The sequence below is a fragment of the Clupea harengus genome, chromosome 2 (genome assembly GCF_900700415.2).
Source record: "Clupea harengus chromosome 2, Ch_v2.0.2, whole genome shotgun sequence".
Taxonomy (NCBI): domain Eukaryota; kingdom Metazoa; phylum Chordata; class Actinopteri; order Clupeiformes; family Clupeidae; genus Clupea; species Clupea harengus.
In genome coordinates, this window is record NC_045153.1 from 30,764,827 (window position 1) to 30,784,112 (window position 19,286).

Here is a 19,286-nt window from a genome sequence, read left to right on the forward strand (position 1 = left end):
ACTGAAGTTTCTTTAGTTTCTCCAGCGAAGTCAAAGCGCATAGTAGCGCCAACTGCATGCGGATAAACATTGGGTTGCACAATGTCCAAAAGGAGTCCAGTTATGTTATTTTCCATTTGTTTATGGATTATAGTACTTTCGAACCCAGGGAAGGTTGGTGCGAGGAAACACGACGAGTCATTCTTCACCAGTAGCGTTTACCGAGCAAGATGCGCTTCGAGATGTCTAAGCCTTCACATCACCCGCATATCGGCGTTCTTCAAGCATTTTCAGGTAGCTTTGACACATGTGGAGTTATTCAAATGCCAGTTTGTGTGATGATATTTATTTGAAAATGTTCCTTACATCAGCATATCAGCTGTTTTACAAATGCAGTGATGGCTTATTGCGACCCTCTCTGTTGGTCACCCCGCGCGCACATTTAGACTTGCCGTTAACAGTCCAAGTGGAGCTTCATTAAGTTTTTGTTGTATGTTCCTCGCACACATGCTTAAAACATCTTGAGAAAGATAAGGCAAGTGAGAACTGCTTTACAAGACTTTAGGTATCATTTGGCTGCCTTGGCTATTTTGAAACGAAAGGTGCTGATTTCAGAAATGAAATGGATGGAACACCTACCTGTTCAGCTGGTCATGACAAAAACCAGACCAATATTAAAAAAAAAAGAAGATATGGAGGTGGACAAATACCTGCACGTAGGACTATGTTATTTCTCAGAGTTTACGGACTCTTTGTTAGCTTCAAGTCCCATATCATTTTAATCTAGTTGTTAAATGATGGCTATGATTTCTGTACATACTCTACTAAGAAACGGAGGGTAAAGAATTACGTTTTACTCAAAAGACGTGGTAAATATTTGACTTTTCACTGAGGGAACAGAGTGCCTCTTGTAGCCAATTCCACCTTGGCCATCCAGACTGTCAAATTTCATATTCTTTGCTGGAATACACAGGCTACTTGATCTTCCACCTTCCACCATTCATTCCTGTTGCATTTTGAGTAGCAAATTATGTTGTCCCCATTGTAGTAGGTGTTTAGACCATTTCATCAATGGAGGAATTAGCCATCTCCTCCTCTGAGCTATTTGGTATGTTGTGTCAGAAGTTGTTTTTCACCCTTCACTAGGCACACTGTTCTCTCCCAGACCCCACTAAAAAGGGACGGCAATAGATCTTTTCTCCTCTTACTTTTCATTGAGCTACTATCTCCTTTCTTTTACCGGTGGCATTAGCATAGCAGCCTTGTAGTTGATGTTCTAATTGTACCACACAAAATTGCATTTGTTGGTCACTGCACTCTTTCATTGGTGTTTTTATTAAATTCACAGACAGGTCTTACACACACTGTGTGCAAGTTTGTCACTCTTTGGCATGGTAGCAACATACATTTGCAGTATAAAAGAGGTATGCAAAACGACGCATCAAGTTACCATTACAATCACATTTATTTGAAAAAAGACAGAAGGAACATTTCTTCTTTCCAGGAATGAAAAGAATAGACTACAGAACTGATAGCATCCACCTTAAGTCATTCTTTTTCAGCCATGTAACCTGAAACAAGTCTTGGCCAGATAGATATGCAAATGGTTGGACTACGGGACCATCTAAAAACAGTGAAAAGAAATAAAGTTTTGTAGCGAGGATGTTATTATTTGCTTGCTTGAGCTGAGTGTTACATGTTGTGTTGCTTTTGGCTTTAGGCATTTCCCCCAAGCAGGAAATGGGGATGTGAAAAATGATGTATTTGTTTCTTGATAAGAGGCTGGTTGGACAGGATTGAACAGTGCTAAGAATAGAATGCAATTGTTGTTGATTCTCAGAGAGGACTACCGAATGGACTGTGTTCTCAGCAGGCCTTTCATGTGGAAATAGGGGTCTGGTCAGCTGCAAAAACATAGCCCTCCCCACCCCACCCCACCCCCAGCCCTGTGCCCCTGCCCCTGCCACCAAATGCCACCGTCACACTTCATAGAGGACACTCTGTGTCTCTCTGCTTCTCCCTCGGTGAGGTCACCTTCTCTCAAAAGCAACGTAACCTCATGTGATCAGCTCCTATGTAGGGCTTCTGGCATTCTTCCACCCATATGGAGGTATACTTTGAAGAGGCAGCTGAGGCATCAGATCAGATTTTATTATTGAGCTTCGCTGCCTCACAAATGATTGAAATGGAAAATGTCATACTAAAATGTTCATTAATCATGCATGCATTTGGATGCGACGTGGGTGTTGCTGTGTTTGGGAAGTATACAACACAAGAGTTTAGTTCCTGCCCTACTTTCCAACGCAGACATGCAGCAAAGGATGAACATGACTGGGATCACTGTTATGAGCAGCCCCTGTACCCTTAAGGTGCTGTGATATTAGAGTGATGGTTCAGTAACGGTCAGTGGCGTTAATGGCCTCTGTGATAACGTGACACTTGGGACATTTTTGAGGCACTCTCACCAGTTGCTCCGGCGGCCACATACTGCCACAGAGTGCTTTTTGCTGTCTATTTTGGTGGAGTCTATCATTAGTAGATTAGTTGAAGCATGTTTTGTATTGCTTTGTTCATCGCGTCGCTTGGCCTGGGTTAAGGACAAGTTAAGCCAACACATTAAGTGTTTTTTAGAAATTTGAGGTCATATATGGCTGATTTGTGTCTTTTCCAGCATAGAAAGAGGTTCACTCCCACTCATAAATATTGTGGCTGACGGTGTGAAGTTAAACTGGGAGTTTGTTCCCTAATATGCTCTGAAGGCATCCCCCCCTTCTATTGGATTATTAATGTGCTGGGCTACCAGAGCAAAAAAACAAGGTGTGTCAATGAGGGCTTGTTTTTCCATGTGAAGCCATAAAATGGTGCATGTTAAACTCCACGCTTCATTCGCCCCGCACTCATGTCGAGGCTGTTGGGTGTAATGTGTGGCACACTGGGACCTGTGTTATTAACCATCGGAAAGAAAAACAGTGGAAAGTGGTGTTGCCGTGTCCCCTTGTTTCATCTTTGATATTAAATACGCTGGAATCAAACCGCAGCCACAGCTCGTCTCGTGTGTGGAGGTCTTCAGTGATCATGACAGGGGATGAATGGAGGCTTATGTTGCCTGGCTTCACCTCTCTGCAGGGTGCTCTATGACCAGGGCCCTCTGGGCCAGTCTCTGCCCCTAGTACTGCACCGATACCTCACTTCACTGACGCCTCACAGCTTAAGGGCAAGCTCCCAACTGTTAGGCCACTAATTTCATATGTTCATTGACTAAATGTGTCCAATGTGTGTGTTTATTTGAACCCATGTGTTTCACACTAAAAATCCTAATAGAGGGAAAGCGTGTAGGTTAAGTACATGCTCACAGATGTTGAGCAGACGTGGAGTGATGAGGTTTGTGCTCTTTGGCCTGTCTCAGGGATTGGTTTGTTTGGATTAAGGGTGTATGTAGGAAGCTTATCTTAACTGCTGTGTAATCAAGACACTCTAAACATGCTGAAGAGCTACGAGGGGTAGAGAGTGCCCCTTAGAATCCCCCATGAACAGTACACTGGAATGCTACTTTATTGCTCCAAACTATGTCAATTTCAGGTTGACACTGCAACTGAATACAGTTTCTATGGCTTAATGAGGTGGTGTGGAGGAGTATGTTGATAACGAGACCTAATCAGCCGCAGCTGATATTCTGTGAACTCAGTGTGCAGAACGCCTTTCTGAGCTGATGGGAATTTTACAAGAGCAGGCCCATACTCTACTAAGGCAGCCATGGCTATATTCCCCCTAAGATATCTAAACAGGAAGGCTCCAGGTCACCTGCTAGGTCTTCTCAGCTGACAAGGACCATAAACCAGATCTGAATGCTGTGTTTCCACGTCTGTATCAACAAGGCTTAAACATCTTCCCGGCTCCCAGATGCACCGTCATTCAGCTTCTGCGCGGTTGGCTCCTTTTCATTTTAGCAGCAGCAGCTGTACTGACGCAGTGCAAAAGCAATTGATCTGCAACTGCAAAGGAGCGTGCAAGCCTCTGCATAATGTTCAGGTCAAGCAGGAATGTCTTCATGACTTTAAGGGTTGAGGAGCTGACCTATAATTATCCCTCGTCGGCCCGTGACATGGCGGGGTCAGGCTGTAACAGCTGGGGCAACATCCCACTGAGCGCTCGTGGTACAGAGATGCTGTCACAGATCCAAATGAACCTCTCCACAGAGCCCTGCCACTGATGACTGATGTGCTCCGAGAGGTGTCAGAAACACTGGCCATGATGTAAGGGTTTGTCAGTGGCCGTGACAAGCCATATAAATTACTGTGAGTGACGGCTAGTGGGATAACCATGAGGACAATTTTAAAACATGATTTACTGTTCTCTATTTCTCTCTCTCTCTCTCTCTCTCTCTCTCTCTCTCTCTCTCTCTCTCTCTCTTCCTCCCACGCTGCGTCTCTTTTTTCTGTCTCTCTTACCATCAGCAGGATGCAGGTACCATACTGGGATCAGAAAAATAACTCCCCTCAAGTTCAGAGCAGAAAAAGAGAATTTTGAATTAGGTGAAATGGAATGAGGGCAGGTGACGCATTAAGTCTCCTCTTCCCCCCTGTGGAAATACTCCTGGATGCTGTGAAGTAGGCAGCGGCTTCTCGTCTGAATTGGGACGGTATCTGAGTAACTTAAAAAGAGTCTCAGCCACGGATGGCTTTGAAGCCTGTTGACCATTATCCTTGACACTGTCTGCACATCACCCACTGGAGCTGGACGGCAAATTAAGTCCTTTAATGATAAGTTCTCTCCCAAGGTTTCACAGGGAATTTCCAGTGGATTACATTGTTTGAGGAGGCTTTGAACTTGACATTGAACTTAAGCAGACTCTTAGCATCGCAGACTAGTGAATTTTGGCTGTGTCCCCTAATGTAAGGAACAGAGCACTGATTCATTGCCTGCAGTGACCTTTTATTAGCCTCACATTTGTCTCAATGACTAAGTTTTGCTAAAGCACTTTATTGCCATGTTCACAAGTCAAATCTCTAAACAGAAATAAAAAATAAAAAAATGAATAAAAATGCTAGATGACTAGGTCCGTTCAGAGAACATCCACAAATTAGCATCATCCCCAGCAGCCAAACTGTCGCGCATAATGTTGTGTCATTGTATTTCATATCTACACCAGGGGTGCACTGCCAAGGCTGGAAGTTAAAAGCTCATGTCTCCCCACTGGAACCCAGGAAATTGCTGCCTGTAATTGCTCCTCCATGGTACATTTTGAAAGTGAACAGGAAAAACTACATTGTTACCCAATACACTTAGGACAACATGTCTGAGTTCATGGAAGCCATAACTCGGGCCCTCTAAGAGAAATTAGAGAGTGGTTTAGGTGTTTGTGCTCCATGTAAGTGTGCTGACACAAGTTCCTGTTTGAATAAGCTCTCAGATGTCAGGAGGTTAGCTAAAGCAGGCTGCGATGAGAGCTGGGGTCATGGTGTCCTCTGGCGTCCGTGAAACTGACCAGGGACTTGCTCGCCTCGCCTCTCACACATCTTTCAGCCATCTGTAGCAGCTCCAAACAGAATATACACATACTTAATTAATAACCACTGTGATTGCAGCTAATTACTGGGAGTGTTTGAAATACGGGGGGGGGGGGGGGACACAAATAAATCAGTGGACTGATTCTAAATGTAATGCAACTGTTTGTATTGGTAATGCAACCCAAACTAATGCTCTCTCTTCTTCCCTCCCTCTCTCTCTCTCTCTCTCTCTCTCTCTCTCTCTCTCTCTTTCTCTCTCTCTCTCTCCTTACAGAGTAATGGATCTTTGGCATGGTGTCAAAATCACAAACAGTGCTCAAAGGTAAAGTAACAGGCGGTTAAGTGGGGTTCTTTGGGCAATGTGACATGGTGCTATAAAATGTAATTATGTCTAGCGATATACCACAACATTGTTAGTTGTTACATTTACAGTTTTTTATATGGCATATCAATAGTGGCAATGTGGAGTTTTAGATGCAGACAGAACAGCCCACTGATAAGCTTGTGTGTAGACAGCTCTGCCTCCACACTATCAGATGAGGATAATCACTGTGCGTGTGTTTGTGTTGTCGGATGTCCAAACTGTCATCATGCCGGCTCCTGCTGCTTGCACAAACATCCTCTGCAACTCCCAGTGTTTTATAGACCTCATTTATGGAACTAGTGCAGATTCACATCTACATCTTTTATCGCCAGCCAGTTTCCCCCTCTCACTCATAATAGGTGAGGCTGAAGTTGTTGGCTGTTTGGAACGTACATGTCAAATCTAATAAGCGTAGCGCTCGGATACTTGGACTGGACTCCTGCTCATTTGAATTCTTGTCATTTGCTTAGTGTCTGGGCCCGTGGAGCGCCGGTGGAGCGCTGGTGCAGCGGTGTCTCATTGCCCCGGCTGCGGATGGCGTGTCGACCAGCTCAGGGGTGGTGTTGACATGTTCTCTCAGCTCTCCCCTGAGCTGTTGACATCCCCTTCGCAGTTTTCATGAGCCTACTGTGGGCCGAGCATTCAGGGGGAGAAGGAACCTGTTTAACAGGAGCGCTCTTACTTACGGCCACATGGGACAAGACCAAACTCAGTGCCGTGATGTTGTCTGTTTTTCTTTTCTCGGCTCATGGCACCAGTCTGCATACTTTTGCTACAAAAGGTTGTCAGAGGTAGACGGCTGGCGTGGAAAGGATTGAAAATAAACTGTGCATAGAATGTTGTCTTTTACTGGTGCCCAGATGTTTCTACTGTCAGACATGTGATTGGATGAGTGCTCGTATTTTGATTGCACTGTTTGGTTTTCTTTCATGTGGAAGGAGTTTACAGTTCATTCTGTTTTCCATGAGGTGTTGACAAAATTGCTGTCAAACCATGACTTTCCTGTAGTTTTGATAAACACAAGATGAAGTACATAAAAGTGTCGAAAGATATACTTTAGCTCATATTTTATGGAGATTCCCCCCATTAAAGTCAGACTAGAACACAGGCGATACTGCTGGAAACCCAGTATGCTCTTTAAAGACAAGTAATGGATCTGTTGAACTGCAGCTATGTGATACATTTGAAGACTTGAGATGTGGGGTATCATCCATAGTGTGTGCCATCTGACCATGTCATCATTTCTGTGAACCATGAGGAAGGCCTAGTTCACTAATCATGCATATTTTGAGTTGTGTTGTGCGTCACATTGCCCTGACACGTGGACATCGCTTCACGTTCTCTAAGCACTCACTCCAGTCACACAGACAGTGCCAGGCTGAACCGCATGTGTGCCTTCTCTATGGGGAAACTCCCCTTAAAACACGGGTAAAGACTGTACAGATTGCAACACTGTCACAAACTAGTCTCGCTTGTCAGATCACAGTCCATTATGTCATGGTTGTGACATCCATGGTTTGTAAAGGAACAGCTATGTTTAATGGTCCAGCCTGACAGCATGAGAAACCTACTAAGGCCAGCCCATTTAATCTTTTTGCCATCACATGTCCGCTTCCACTAATTTGTTTTTAAATTGCCAATGTGCTTGTTGTGTCTGCTGATAAACAGTGGCGCTATTAGCGTGAAAATATGGCTTCTAAAAGTGGAGCAGAAAGGAGCAGCCGCGAGCTGTTGCCAAAGGCCTTGGGGGCAAAACGAAAATGGATCTCATCCAGCTAAAGGCAGATGAGGTTTTACGAGGTCAAGACTAATGAGCTTGTCTGAGTGCCTGAAGGAGGAGATGGAAGGGCATCTCTCAAGGCTCAGGCTCCCTTTTCAATGCAGCTAAGCTTGTTCCTCTCCTTTCTGTGGAGATAGCCAACCTTGGCTCCTGGCACGAAGCGATCCCAAAGTCATTCATCAAGAGTTTTCTGTTCGAAAAGGATGCGGCTGGATGCGTGTCCAAGCACAGCACACTGTTTTCATAATCAGCCATCTATATCACAGAAAGCTAAAAATGCCTGGGATGCCTTTTTTCTTCTTCATGCACATCTTGCCCTCACTCCCTGAAACAAGCATGTCAGTTTGCCTCATTCACTTTGTGTGAAGATAAATAATATATTTTTGGTGTGAATTAGATACAGATGTAGATGATGTAATTATTTTCTATGCTAGGCAATGTTATCTGGCATTACTACTGCCAAAATAACTTGGGGATGCTGTCATCAAACCCCCAACAGCTCCAAGAACACAGGGCTATATTGCAAATTCAGTTATGCCTGTGTAGTATTGGATTTCTTTCCAAGTGCATAATACGACAGCATAATGTTTAGAGCCCTATAAACTCAACTCCACACAAAAGTTGAGTTTAAATAGAGTTAGTAGAGCAGTTGTTTTCGCCATTGTATGTGTTTATAGAGTTCAGATATACTCTACCGATCTGCATAATTGACAGAGTGGTTTATTGAGGTTTTCAGTGCGACTGGCTCACAAAGGCTTTGGCCATTGTGACCATGTTGAACAATTCCTTCCCACAGGCCAGAGTGTTACAGTGCTGGGCGTGTGAATGGCCCTACAGCTACCGATTAGCCTCCTCACTTCATCAACAGCACACAGCCTCAGTGGAAGTCAAACAGGACGATAAAAGCACTGGCCCAAGCAAACCCCCTGTGACTGCTGTGGGGATCAAGTCTCTTACACTGAGAGGTTTGTTAAAGGCTCCCACTGGGGTCCCCGGGCAGATAATGTGTGGAGAGATTGGTTAATTATTTAAACAAAGATTCTGACCCACCCCCCTCTAGTCTGTCAGCACTTTTGGAAATCAAAGCCTCCAGCATTAATTTGAGTGGGGGGGAAACGTAATCTTGGCCAGCTCATATGCAGTGTCCAGAGTTGGCCCCACTTGCCAGTGTGCCCATTGTCATGGTAATTAACCCCACTGCCCTCTTGCTGGAGCAGAGAGAGGGGACATTCTGGACCGCCGGGAAGTCATTAGCATGCTATAACATCACCATTTCCCCATTGAGCCGGGAGACGCCGGGAGGCCGGAATGCCAGCCTTTGTGAAGGTTTTTGTCATGTTGCTTCTTTATCTTTCATACAACCACTTGAAAAAAAAAGGAAAGCAAAACTGGGCTTATCCACCAAGAGTTTGAAAACGCCTGGCTCCTCTTCCATGGCAAGTGTAAAGGAGGGGGATGGAAGCAATCAAAACAATCACAAATATCCAACATTTTGAAGTACGCCGAGTACAATCAGGACGGCTCTCTGCAAGATTCAAGCATAAAATCAAACACCGGAGTTGATTTGCAAAGAGTTATTTCTCAAACCCAGTTCCACAGCGACATGCATTATTCAGTTGGCCAGTGCAGCCATAGGAACCTATCCAAATATAATTACATTGTTTCCTGAAAATGTTAAATGGAGCACTTAAAAAGCGAAGCCGTAGAAGTGTTCCCCCTGTCTTTCTGGGTGAAATGAATATGTCCACGAACAGAGAAGGCCCTGTTGCAGAGCAGAAGAGGATTAATTCATTAATCTCTAACTCCGTCTCCCTTAGCTGTAAGACTCTGCTCCAGCCTCCTCTTCCCCCTCTTTATTCTACTTCCAAGGTCTTCCTCATCAGCCAGCAGAAAAGATCTTTATGGTCGATGTCGTCTATAGACTGCTGTTTAATTGCATGGAGTCGTGCCTGTCCTTAATGGAACTGAACATGTCCAGGTGTCTCTTTTGAGACTGTGCTTTTTGCAATAGTGCCCATTGTGCGAGGAAGCCCAGGGGATATGGGTTTTGTGAGCGTGTTTATTCAGTGGCATCACTCTTGAGGTTTTCCTTTGAATTAGAAGGCAAAGTGAAAAAGGTCAGCAGAATAATCACGGCGCACCTAAAGGCTTGCATTGAAGAGTGCTTTTGAAATACTGGCCATTTCCTCTCCCTCCTCTGTGTTCTTGCGCTTGAGAACTGTCAGACGTCCCCAACGGTAGTGTTGTTTCTGGGTCAATCAGTCCGGTGAAATTAAATCGGTAGCACTGGCGCAGTATGCATCTTCATTAATCTTCATTTAAGGAATAACTTTTTGCTTCGGGGGAAAATATCCCATTCCCCATTTGCTCCAAACTTGGCCGGAGAGCGCTGGCGTTTCACTGTGAGGTCTTTGTGTGGTCATCTTTTCTTTGGCGGCCAGCAGTCATAAAGGTTCCTCTGAAAAAAGGGGTAGGTGCTAGGTGGCTGTTTTATTGTGTGGCAAAGCTGGTTTCCTTGTCTGGCAGGAAATGCATCAAAGCACCTTTTGGTTCTCTTCAGCCAGACTCTCACACCTCTGGCAATGTGTGCATGAGGTGTGCCCCCTTCATAGACAGCACAGACTACAGCTGAAAGTCACTCGCCACTGACTGTGAAATTGCCATTTTTTTCCCTGTTCCGTTGCATTGAGACTTAACTGGATCCAGTCCATCTTTTCTATACTGAGATGTCAGACACTTCTGCCTGTGCACTCTCTCCTCTCCTCTCTCTCCCTCTCTCTCTCTCTCTCTCTCTCTCTCTCTCTACCTGGTTCTCTCTCTCCCTCTCTCTCTCTCTCTCTCTCTCTCTCTGGTTCTCTCTCTCTCTCTCTCTCTCTCTCTCTGGTTCTCTCTCTCTTCATGGTGTTGTTATATCTCTAGCAGATGCCTTAACACGGGCCATTCATTTCTCAGTATTTCATAGCTCTCCACAGTGGCTTCACTAAACATATTAATGGATCCCTTATCCACTAATATGCACCTCGTCTCTCTGTGCCTGTGCAGTGGGGAAGGTGTGCCGTCTGTCTGGGGGGACGAGGGGCGGTGGGTCTGGGGGGACGAGGGGCTGTGAGTCTGGCTGGGTGTGTGGGTGGCGGAGGAGTGGCGTGGAGGGCCGGTCAGTCTCTCTGCAGGGAGGAGCAGCTCTGGACATGGCTGTTAAGTTTCATTGGGTGAGGGAGGGGGCCCGTGCTGTTGCCTGCTATCTGTGGAGCTCATTATTCACATGGTGGGTGGCAAGGATGGGGAGAAAAAAAAGCAAAGAGGAGCAGGACTGGGGCATACGGAGAGGTGGCGTCCTGCTGAGGTCTAACTCACTCTCCCAGGGTCATTGTTCATTTCTCAGACCAGTAATGTCTGAAAGGGAGCGGGGTGTCTTTCATGTGGAATTCAAACAGTTGAAAATCTATGGCCAGCTTGTTTATATATATATTGAAAGTGGGTTGGCTGCATGCGTGTTAAACTGTGTCGTCAGGAATGTGTTCTTATTTAGCCTCTATGTTCCAAATATATCCTGATTGAGAAATAATCTATTTTGTACAGCTGTCATGATCTGATGTGTCTGCATGTCAAATAACAGCTTGTTTTTTAATTTTGCTGGTGTTGAAGGAGGATTATCTGAATTAGGACAGCTTGTAAAATCCTCTTTAAGCTATAAAGACTTGTCACAGAAAGAATGCCTGTGATTATTCTCATGCCAGAATTTGTGCTGGGGCTCTTAAGGGCCTATCTTGCTTATCAGCGTCCACAAGTTCCTCTGATAGTTCTGTCCTCCCTGGATACCCATGCTTTACTTACCCAGAGATGATGCAGATGGATCAGCTAAGCCCCTCTGAAAAGGGGAAGATAACATGAGATAGAGGTCAACATTGATGCATTGAATGTTTGCCACTTGATTGAGTTGTTTTGTGTCCAAACAATTTACCAAAGTGATGTTTCAATTAATAACAATCTACCCAAAACTAACAATGATGAGACCACTGGAGCAATGTATAGACACTTAAGAATATGGAGATACATAAAACATGTTCTATTTGTTTAAAATATGCAAGTCCCAAAATGTATTTGGGCTGGATTGGTATAATGATATGATGACATTCTTTGCTAAACAGCACAATTGACAAACTGCATGTGTTTATCAGTTTTCAGCAGCAACACTGACATTTGTTGAGATTTACTTGAAATGGTTCTGCAAGGGCTACTCAATTATCTTAAGCCTCGCGCCTGTCTGGTCAGTATGTCGGGGGAGTGTGTGGTGCCTGCTCAGATTCCTAAGGACACCCAATTTATCAGTAATCAAAAAGTCATCCATTCTGTCCTAATCCCTGTCTTGATCCTCTGAAACGTGCAGCCGTTTCAATCCTCCATTTGCCATTACTTTGCCCTATGGCTTCCAGCTGATCTGAGCTGGAAATAATGGAGCATGTTAATTATTTTGGAAGCCTCCAGGCTCTCTAAATCGCAACATACTGTAGCCGCATTCCCCAACAGATGATTGAAAGTGATTGGTCCACATCTCCACTCCTCACTTCAGACTGCATACTCACAACAAGACATGACTGCCATTAAATTTAGACCACAACCAAAGTCTGGCCATGGGCACACATGAGCTGGTCTGGAGTGTTTATTGAGAGCTGGAACTGAGAGAGCAGATTCACACATTAGTTTGTGTTCAGTGGCATTTGATGTGTCCATCATCTCTCCAAGACTGCGGTCTTTTGCAGTCCTCACCTCTTAAATATCGTGGACATTAAGAAGACTTGTGTTCTTGTACGATAAATCTCATGAGAGGCTAGCCAGGATGGTCCAGGCACTGCGCTGAGAGAGCCTGAGTTTCCCAGGGTTGTGGCCCCTGAAACCCACCAAGCAGCTCTTTTATCAGCCATCTGACCTCTCATGATGGATGCATCCTGTTGAGTCTAATTGTCACAGAATGTAAACGGGGCCCCGAGAGAAGCGATAAGTTCCGCTTGGGCCACAGCGGCGCTATCAGGCCCTGCGCTCCCTACACCGCTTTATCAACACCAATTAACCCACACTCCCAGATCTACAGCAGACGCCGTTTCATGATACCAGCAGCAGCAACAACAACAACAACAACAACAAACAACATCAACAAGAACAGAACAAGAGCAACTGTTGAATGGGCGCAGATGTAGTTTGATCCACTGCGGTTGGGGGTTTGTCTGCGCGAGACGTCAGGATCATTAAGAATTAAGTGAATTGGCTATTACATTCCACTGCAGACAAAGCCCAGTGCTGCACGAGCTGTTTCGCTTTTTTCTCCAGCTCATAAATAAGACAGGCACCTCTGATTGTGAGGTGCATGTATAATTCATAGAATCCCCCCCCCCCCCACAACACCACCCCCCACCCCAACCTCCTCGTTCCCCTCCCAACCCGTTCTGGCAAGCTATCCCTCCCAGTCCTTTTGTTGTCTGCTTCTCCGACTGCATTTAAATTAATAATTGAGGTTATACTTCAAGAATGTCTGTTTGATACCACCTGCTAGGCAATTCAGCCCTGTTCTCTTTTTTCCCTTCAAAGGGCTAAGGCAGTGCTCTGTCTAAGCACTTTTTACCATTGTTAACATGTTGCTCAGACCAGTGGTAGTAGTATGGGCTCTACTTTAAAAGGAATTTGTTGTGGTTGAATTCCATCCCTCATCCATGTGTTAGTTAAGCTACAGATCACGGGATGTTTTCATAGTTTCGTATGGCCCTTTACTGTCTCTAAGACTCTAAGAGCTACTGAATCACCCAGCTCCTAAATTCTGCATGCAGTATGGCTTTTATACAGTGAATGAAGGGGACCCACCCTGGGCGGATGGGCGGATGGATAATTGCTCAAATAAATCTTTGAAAGCTGAAGGATTGTAAACACATGAGGAAGATTGACAATGCACATCTAAGGACAGCGATGAAAACCAGACACCCCACCCCCCTCCTCCCCCTCCCCCAAAGGCTTTTATATGACAGCAGTGGAGAAATCCACATTGAGTATATGCCCAGCCTTGTTGTACTCTGAACCCACCAGAGGGTCCTGGGCTTCGTGACTCATGGAATCCTCGGTAAACAGCACGACCAACACAAACTGATGTGTGTGCGCCTTTGAAGTCCAAGGCAACTTGAGTCAAACCAGCGCTTGAGTCCTGATGAAAGATGGAGGGGGGGGTTGGGGGTGAGAGTCGTGTTGCGGAGTCGAAGCACCACAGCTAATCAGTCGCGCTCTTTCTCCAACCTTGACATGCCTAATCCACTCACACACTTAAGTGTGGCAGCATGTTCAGACTGCTTTTCCAAACACACACCTGTGTTGATTTACCAACAAGGAGCATGATGCCATGCTTGATGGCTTGTGCTATCCTGCCCACGGCCACATGCAGAAGAATATAACGTCTCGGAATAAAGACTTTGCTGAGCCGTGATAAAATATCTGTAAGTTCACAGAGTGCGTGCCGCCTTGTTTCTGTGTGAGTTCAGATCAAGGCGTTCACAGGTTGCTATCAATCTTCACCTCTCATTTCTATACAAACCACAGTTTGGAAAGCATTCCTTTAGCAGTGAGGGTATTGCAAAATTGTTTGGAGGGAAATATGACAAGAGTGAAAGTCTTGAGTGTTTCTTTGATGGTGAGACCTCAAGCACAGTGAGAACATGTAGAACAATTGTAGAGATACGTACCACAGCGTGCATAATTCTTCTCCTAGGCTCTGTGGTTAAAGGGACTATGCTTACCACCCATGTGCTCAGCAAGAGATTAATTTTTAATTCCCGATATGCCAGGAAACGCGCGTGTATGTTTTAGCACTGGCAAAGAATAAAATGCCTGACTGCAGTATGGATTTGGACGAGAATGAAACTGACTTTATGTTATGATAATGTTGTTGGAAGCAGGGCCCATGCCATGAATAAGAATGAGCTGTTGTAAAGGGTAGGCCATGGGTTGGCAGGGGAGCCATCAAGAGTAATAGTGCCTACAGCCTTGTGTGTGTGTGTGTGTGTGTGTGTGTGTGTGTGTGTGTGTGTGTGTGTGTGTGTGTGTGTGTGTGTGTGTGTGTGTGTGTGTGTGTGTGTGTGTGTGTGTGTGTGTGTCTGTGTGTGTGTCTGTGTGTGTGTGTGTCAGGGAGAGCGTAACAGAAAAAGAGAGAGAGAAAGAGGTCCAGAAACTGATATGAAGCTCAAGGATGGCGATCAACCTTAGGAGGGCTGGGTGGGTCGATACGCCCCTCCATATAGGAGGAGGGGGTCATTGAGTCTCCCCCACGTCTATGAAAACAGCAAGGGGAGAGAAAGGACACATAACTCAGTGCTGTACAGTACTGAGCGTGGCCCAATTTAAAGCGGGGCCGATCAACAAAGGGAGATTCTCCCAGGCCCCTCCCTCCCTGCTTGGGTCCTCGGCGGAGCGTGATCCCACGACTCACCCCTCCGTGATTCCAGTCACACTCCATAAATCTCCTGCCGCTCCGCCGAGGGCTGACACACAGCCTCACCACTTTGTTTCAGGCAGATCGACGCGTCTCGTCAGGGGGGAGAGAGAGAGAGAGGGAGAGGGAGAGGGAGGGAGAGAGAGAGAGAGAGAGAGAGAGAGAGAGAGAGAGAGAGAGAGAGAGATCGGGGAGGTGTCCTGGAGGGAAAGTTTTTCATCTGGTGAAGAAAAGGGAGAGATGGCCCTCATCGCTCTCATCTGGTTGTTTTTAACAGGAGAATCGTATTCGTATTTGCCAGGCATTTGAAAACAACACACACAGCTGTGTGTGTGTGTGTATGTGTGTCGGTGTCTGCTGTTGAGTCTGGCCACACACACGCGTTCTCTCCTGTGTGAGCTTGTTCTGTGTGCGTGCATATTCCTCCTGTGTGATTCCATTTCAAGAGTTATGTGCCTCTTATTATTCTGACTGCAGTGTGTATGTTGAAGCCTGGGGCAATCTTCACTGGTAGCACTTCATGCTTCATTAAGCAAAGCAAAGCACCTCAGCTGCCTTTTGTACATTCATCTCGGCATAGTTTATGTTGTTTCAGCTGTCCCCTTCGGGATGCGCATGTTTTCAGGACGAGACAGAGATAATCTCGCTATGCCACGGGGAAGTTTGTTTTTGGATGCTCAGCGTCCTCTTTAGTGTCTGCCCCCCCCAAGTCCCCAGTGAGGAGAGTTTGTGGTGGAGCCGCCATTCAGCCTGACTTTCACATCGGCCCCACATAAAGCCTTTCAAGGTTCCCTGGTGCAACAACTGCTGCATTTTATTACAGCGTGAAATGGGAAATGAAAAGAGCCCAACGGCAGACCCTACTTATCCATGCAGAATGTGTCACTTTTGGGGACGAAGATAAGGACACAAAAGGGAGAGGGTGAGGCACAAATGCTTTTGTTTGGAGGCTGCTGCTGTTGCCGCCTTTCACTGGGCTTGCAAGCTTCTGGTAAAACCCTCAAAGCTCATGTTTAGGTCTGTACAGGGACCCAGTGTGGATGTCTCAACACCTCCCTGCGTTCCTTTTGCTTCTAAACAATAAAATGGTGCTTCTTGTCTTATTATTTCACCATGTATAGATGCAGCCATCTGAACCAAAGCCTCCTCCTCTGGACCCTGGGGACACTGACACAGAACACCTGAACACCTGATCCTGACAATCAGCACTTACTGTTGTGAATGGAGCCAGTTGTAAACATGTGTTTTAAAAGCCATGTTTTTGATTGATGCGAGCACCTTTGTAATTATAAAGAGCTCTCATATTTGCTTTGGCAAGACATCTGTTGTCACCCTTCCCTTTTCCTGCTAAACTGTCAGTGTGTGGGTGGGGCTGTGGAGAAATGCTGACAGATTGTCCGTTCTCAGCACACCTGTGCGCAGGGGTTTCAGAAGTTTCGCTTCTCACTGAACTGCTGCCACCCTCACCTTTTGTGTCACGCCTTAATGCTCTGAAAAGCTGAAAAATTCCAAAAATGCCATCACCCAGTTTGATCACCTCCGGAAAGGGATGGACTTGAATGTTTGTGATTTATATCAAAATGACAGAAAGACAGAATGTTGCAAGTATCGGGCATGGTTATAAAAAAAAGAAGAAGAAAAAAGAAGAATCGCAAATGGCTTTTACTCGTTTTCCGTCCTTTAACTTTAGTAAGGCCTTCATATCCTGCGAACATGGGACCATTCAGTGAGAGAGTAGGCCTGATCCCAGGGTTTATGTCTGTTGAGAGATTTGGAGAGGGGATTTGGAGCCTTGGCGTGTGTGTGTGTGCTTGTTTCCTCAGTCTCCTCAGGGTCTGGTGGAGCAAAGCAGGTCATTGTCCAGGTATGGCCTCTGAGGCACGCTGGAAATCAAACTACGGGTGCTGCTGCTGCGTTACTGGGAGAGATAGATAAATCATTCTCCTGAGTTTCATACTTTGCCTTGGTCAACTCAGATTGGAGTTCTGGACTTTTTTGGGGAATCCACATCACCATGCAATTTCAGCTTCATCTGGTTGTCATCAAATTTTCCACCAATCTATTCAGATATTGGCATTCGCTCACCTCCTGAATTTTCTAAATCAGTGTTACTTACTCCCGGAGTTCCATTCCACGAGGCCTGCTGTGTTGTGGGCTCTCTCGCTGAATTTCATCTCATCATCATTAAGGAATACTTGCTTTGGAATCCAGGAAGCTGGCCCGCATTCTGAACACATCATCACCTGTGTTTCAATCTCAGAAATGTTCGGGGCGCTGCATAATCATGTCCGAACTCTCTGTTTGTTACCCGAGTCACAAGTGAAAATGTAACGTCCACTTAACACGATGCCCCCATCTCTCAGCTCCACGGCTGTGCTGTTTAACACTTGTGTGGCCAGCCGATGTCACACATAGTCCCCGGAGACAAGACACGCCAAGCACTAATTAAGAGACCGCGGAGTGTTATTAAAAGCTGGCAGGCCGCTGCGGCAGGACCCTGATTTCAGCCTCGCAGGAGCCAGGCTTACGCTTAACCATGTGCGTGTCCCACACACTCGCCATAAAAACCAAATAAACGTTTTCTGTGGGAATGGCATAATAACGATGGACCCGCCTAATGAGCAAATTAAAGAGCCATAAACAACTGAGCCGTGAGCAGTGCATTAGACAGAGGCTCTCGTAAAATATTTAAGAGTAGATTTTCCTTTTGCTCTAGTGATTTTCCCTGATGTATCCATGAGATCCATCCAGCCCTGTAGGTGGAGAGTGCTACCTATGTCTGCATCTTCAGCACACTGTTAGAGCAGGGATGGCCCACTCGTGCTCGTGCTCATGACAGACAGCCCCTGTCCTCTGCATGTAGGTGAACCTGATGTGGACTCCTTCCCAGTCTGTCTGCAGCGAGATGCTCATGCATGACTGGGGCGGCAGACACAGGCTCAAATTGAAAAAGGCTGAGTCTCGTTGGCTGCTTGTCGGCTTGGTGTGGTTTGGGTCGGGCCCAGTGGCTGCACAGAAGTAGCCCGACCACAGTTTTTCCCTGTGAGCGCGCTCCCAGGGTTCTCTCCGAGCGAGCGAGCGGCCGGCCGGCACCAGGAACGCATGAGCCACTCGCTGCTCCATCCCGTCTGAAGATGCGCCCCTTTGCTGTGGTGGAATGGCCATGATTCTATCAGACATGCATGAACTTTCATGTTTTATTACATTTGCACACATTGGATTTGATTTGTTGCGGGTGAATAGCTGCACTTACATCGAAAAAGAATATAACCATATTGATACATTTTTTTCGTTTGATTCTCATACGCTGTTTGGCTGAGTTTCTGGCGTTGTTGTTACATTATAGTGCACAGCTCTTTTATCTACGACCCACTCAAAATATCCGGTAAATAAGTTCCATGTGTGGCGGGAAGGGAATCCCAGGAACATTTAAACGGGGTGTATCATCCATTAGCCTGCCCTCAGTGCACAACTGGAAGTGGTACAGAGAGAAGAGTGGTGCTGATGCCAGAGTCTATCAGGTCCAGACGCGAGGAAGACCAAGTGCTGATGCATTCCCAAAGGAATCTCTGAGCGGCTCTAGCCTGCAACTGGGTCTGTTCGTTCCGCTGAATGGTCCTCTTCTTGCCCACACTCAAACGCACCGCTTGTCTGGTAAATATTAGAGCGCTGGGTGTCCTCTGAAGGTATTTTTGGGGACATATTTGCCATGTAGGAGTGCGCCGCTTGATGTGGAGAATGTAGTGTGCCGTGTGGAAATGGAAGGAGATGCATGGAGGTGTTTGGCAGACGGTCTGGAGGCAGGCTGCTTGCTTTGATGTGGTGCTGTCTTTGAAGCACTAACTCTGTCCTGTTGTCACTGTCTGTCTGTCTCTCCTTTTCTCTGTCTCTTTCACTCCATTTCTCATTTGTTCTCTCCCCCCCCCCCTCACAGTGCCTGGAGCCCTGCAAAGAGTCTTGGGACCTGAAGGAGAACCAGTGCCAGGACTTATGTGAGGTATGTCACCGACTCTGCTGTTTGACTGCTCCCCGTAGGCCCAATAGGGGAAATTATGAGAAAATGAGGCTGAAGTGGAAGCTCTGTGTTCTTAACAGCATGCTGTACATTACAGAATCAAAGCAGTTACTCACCCACCCATCAAAACCTATGAGTCATGAGCTGCAATGTAAACAGGGCTATTCCTGTAATGG

General features: G+C 46.0%; 1 protein-coding gene across 1 annotated transcript in view; it reads left to right on the forward strand.

Annotated features, from left to right (window-relative positions):
• LOC105898075 (anosmin-1) overlaps positions 1 to 19,286 on the forward strand; it is a 38,564-nt gene continuing 19,278 nt past the window's right edge. The window contains exons 1-3 of the mRNA XM_012825073.2: positions 1 to 273; positions 5,761 to 5,808; positions 19,030 to 19,092. Of these exons, the coding sequence (XP_012680527.2) occupies positions 82 to 273; positions 5,761 to 5,808; positions 19,030 to 19,092 (303 nt within the window). The 5' untranslated portion in view covers positions 1 to 81. The remainder of the gene's footprint in view (positions 274 to 5,760; positions 5,809 to 19,029; positions 19,093 to 19,286) is intronic.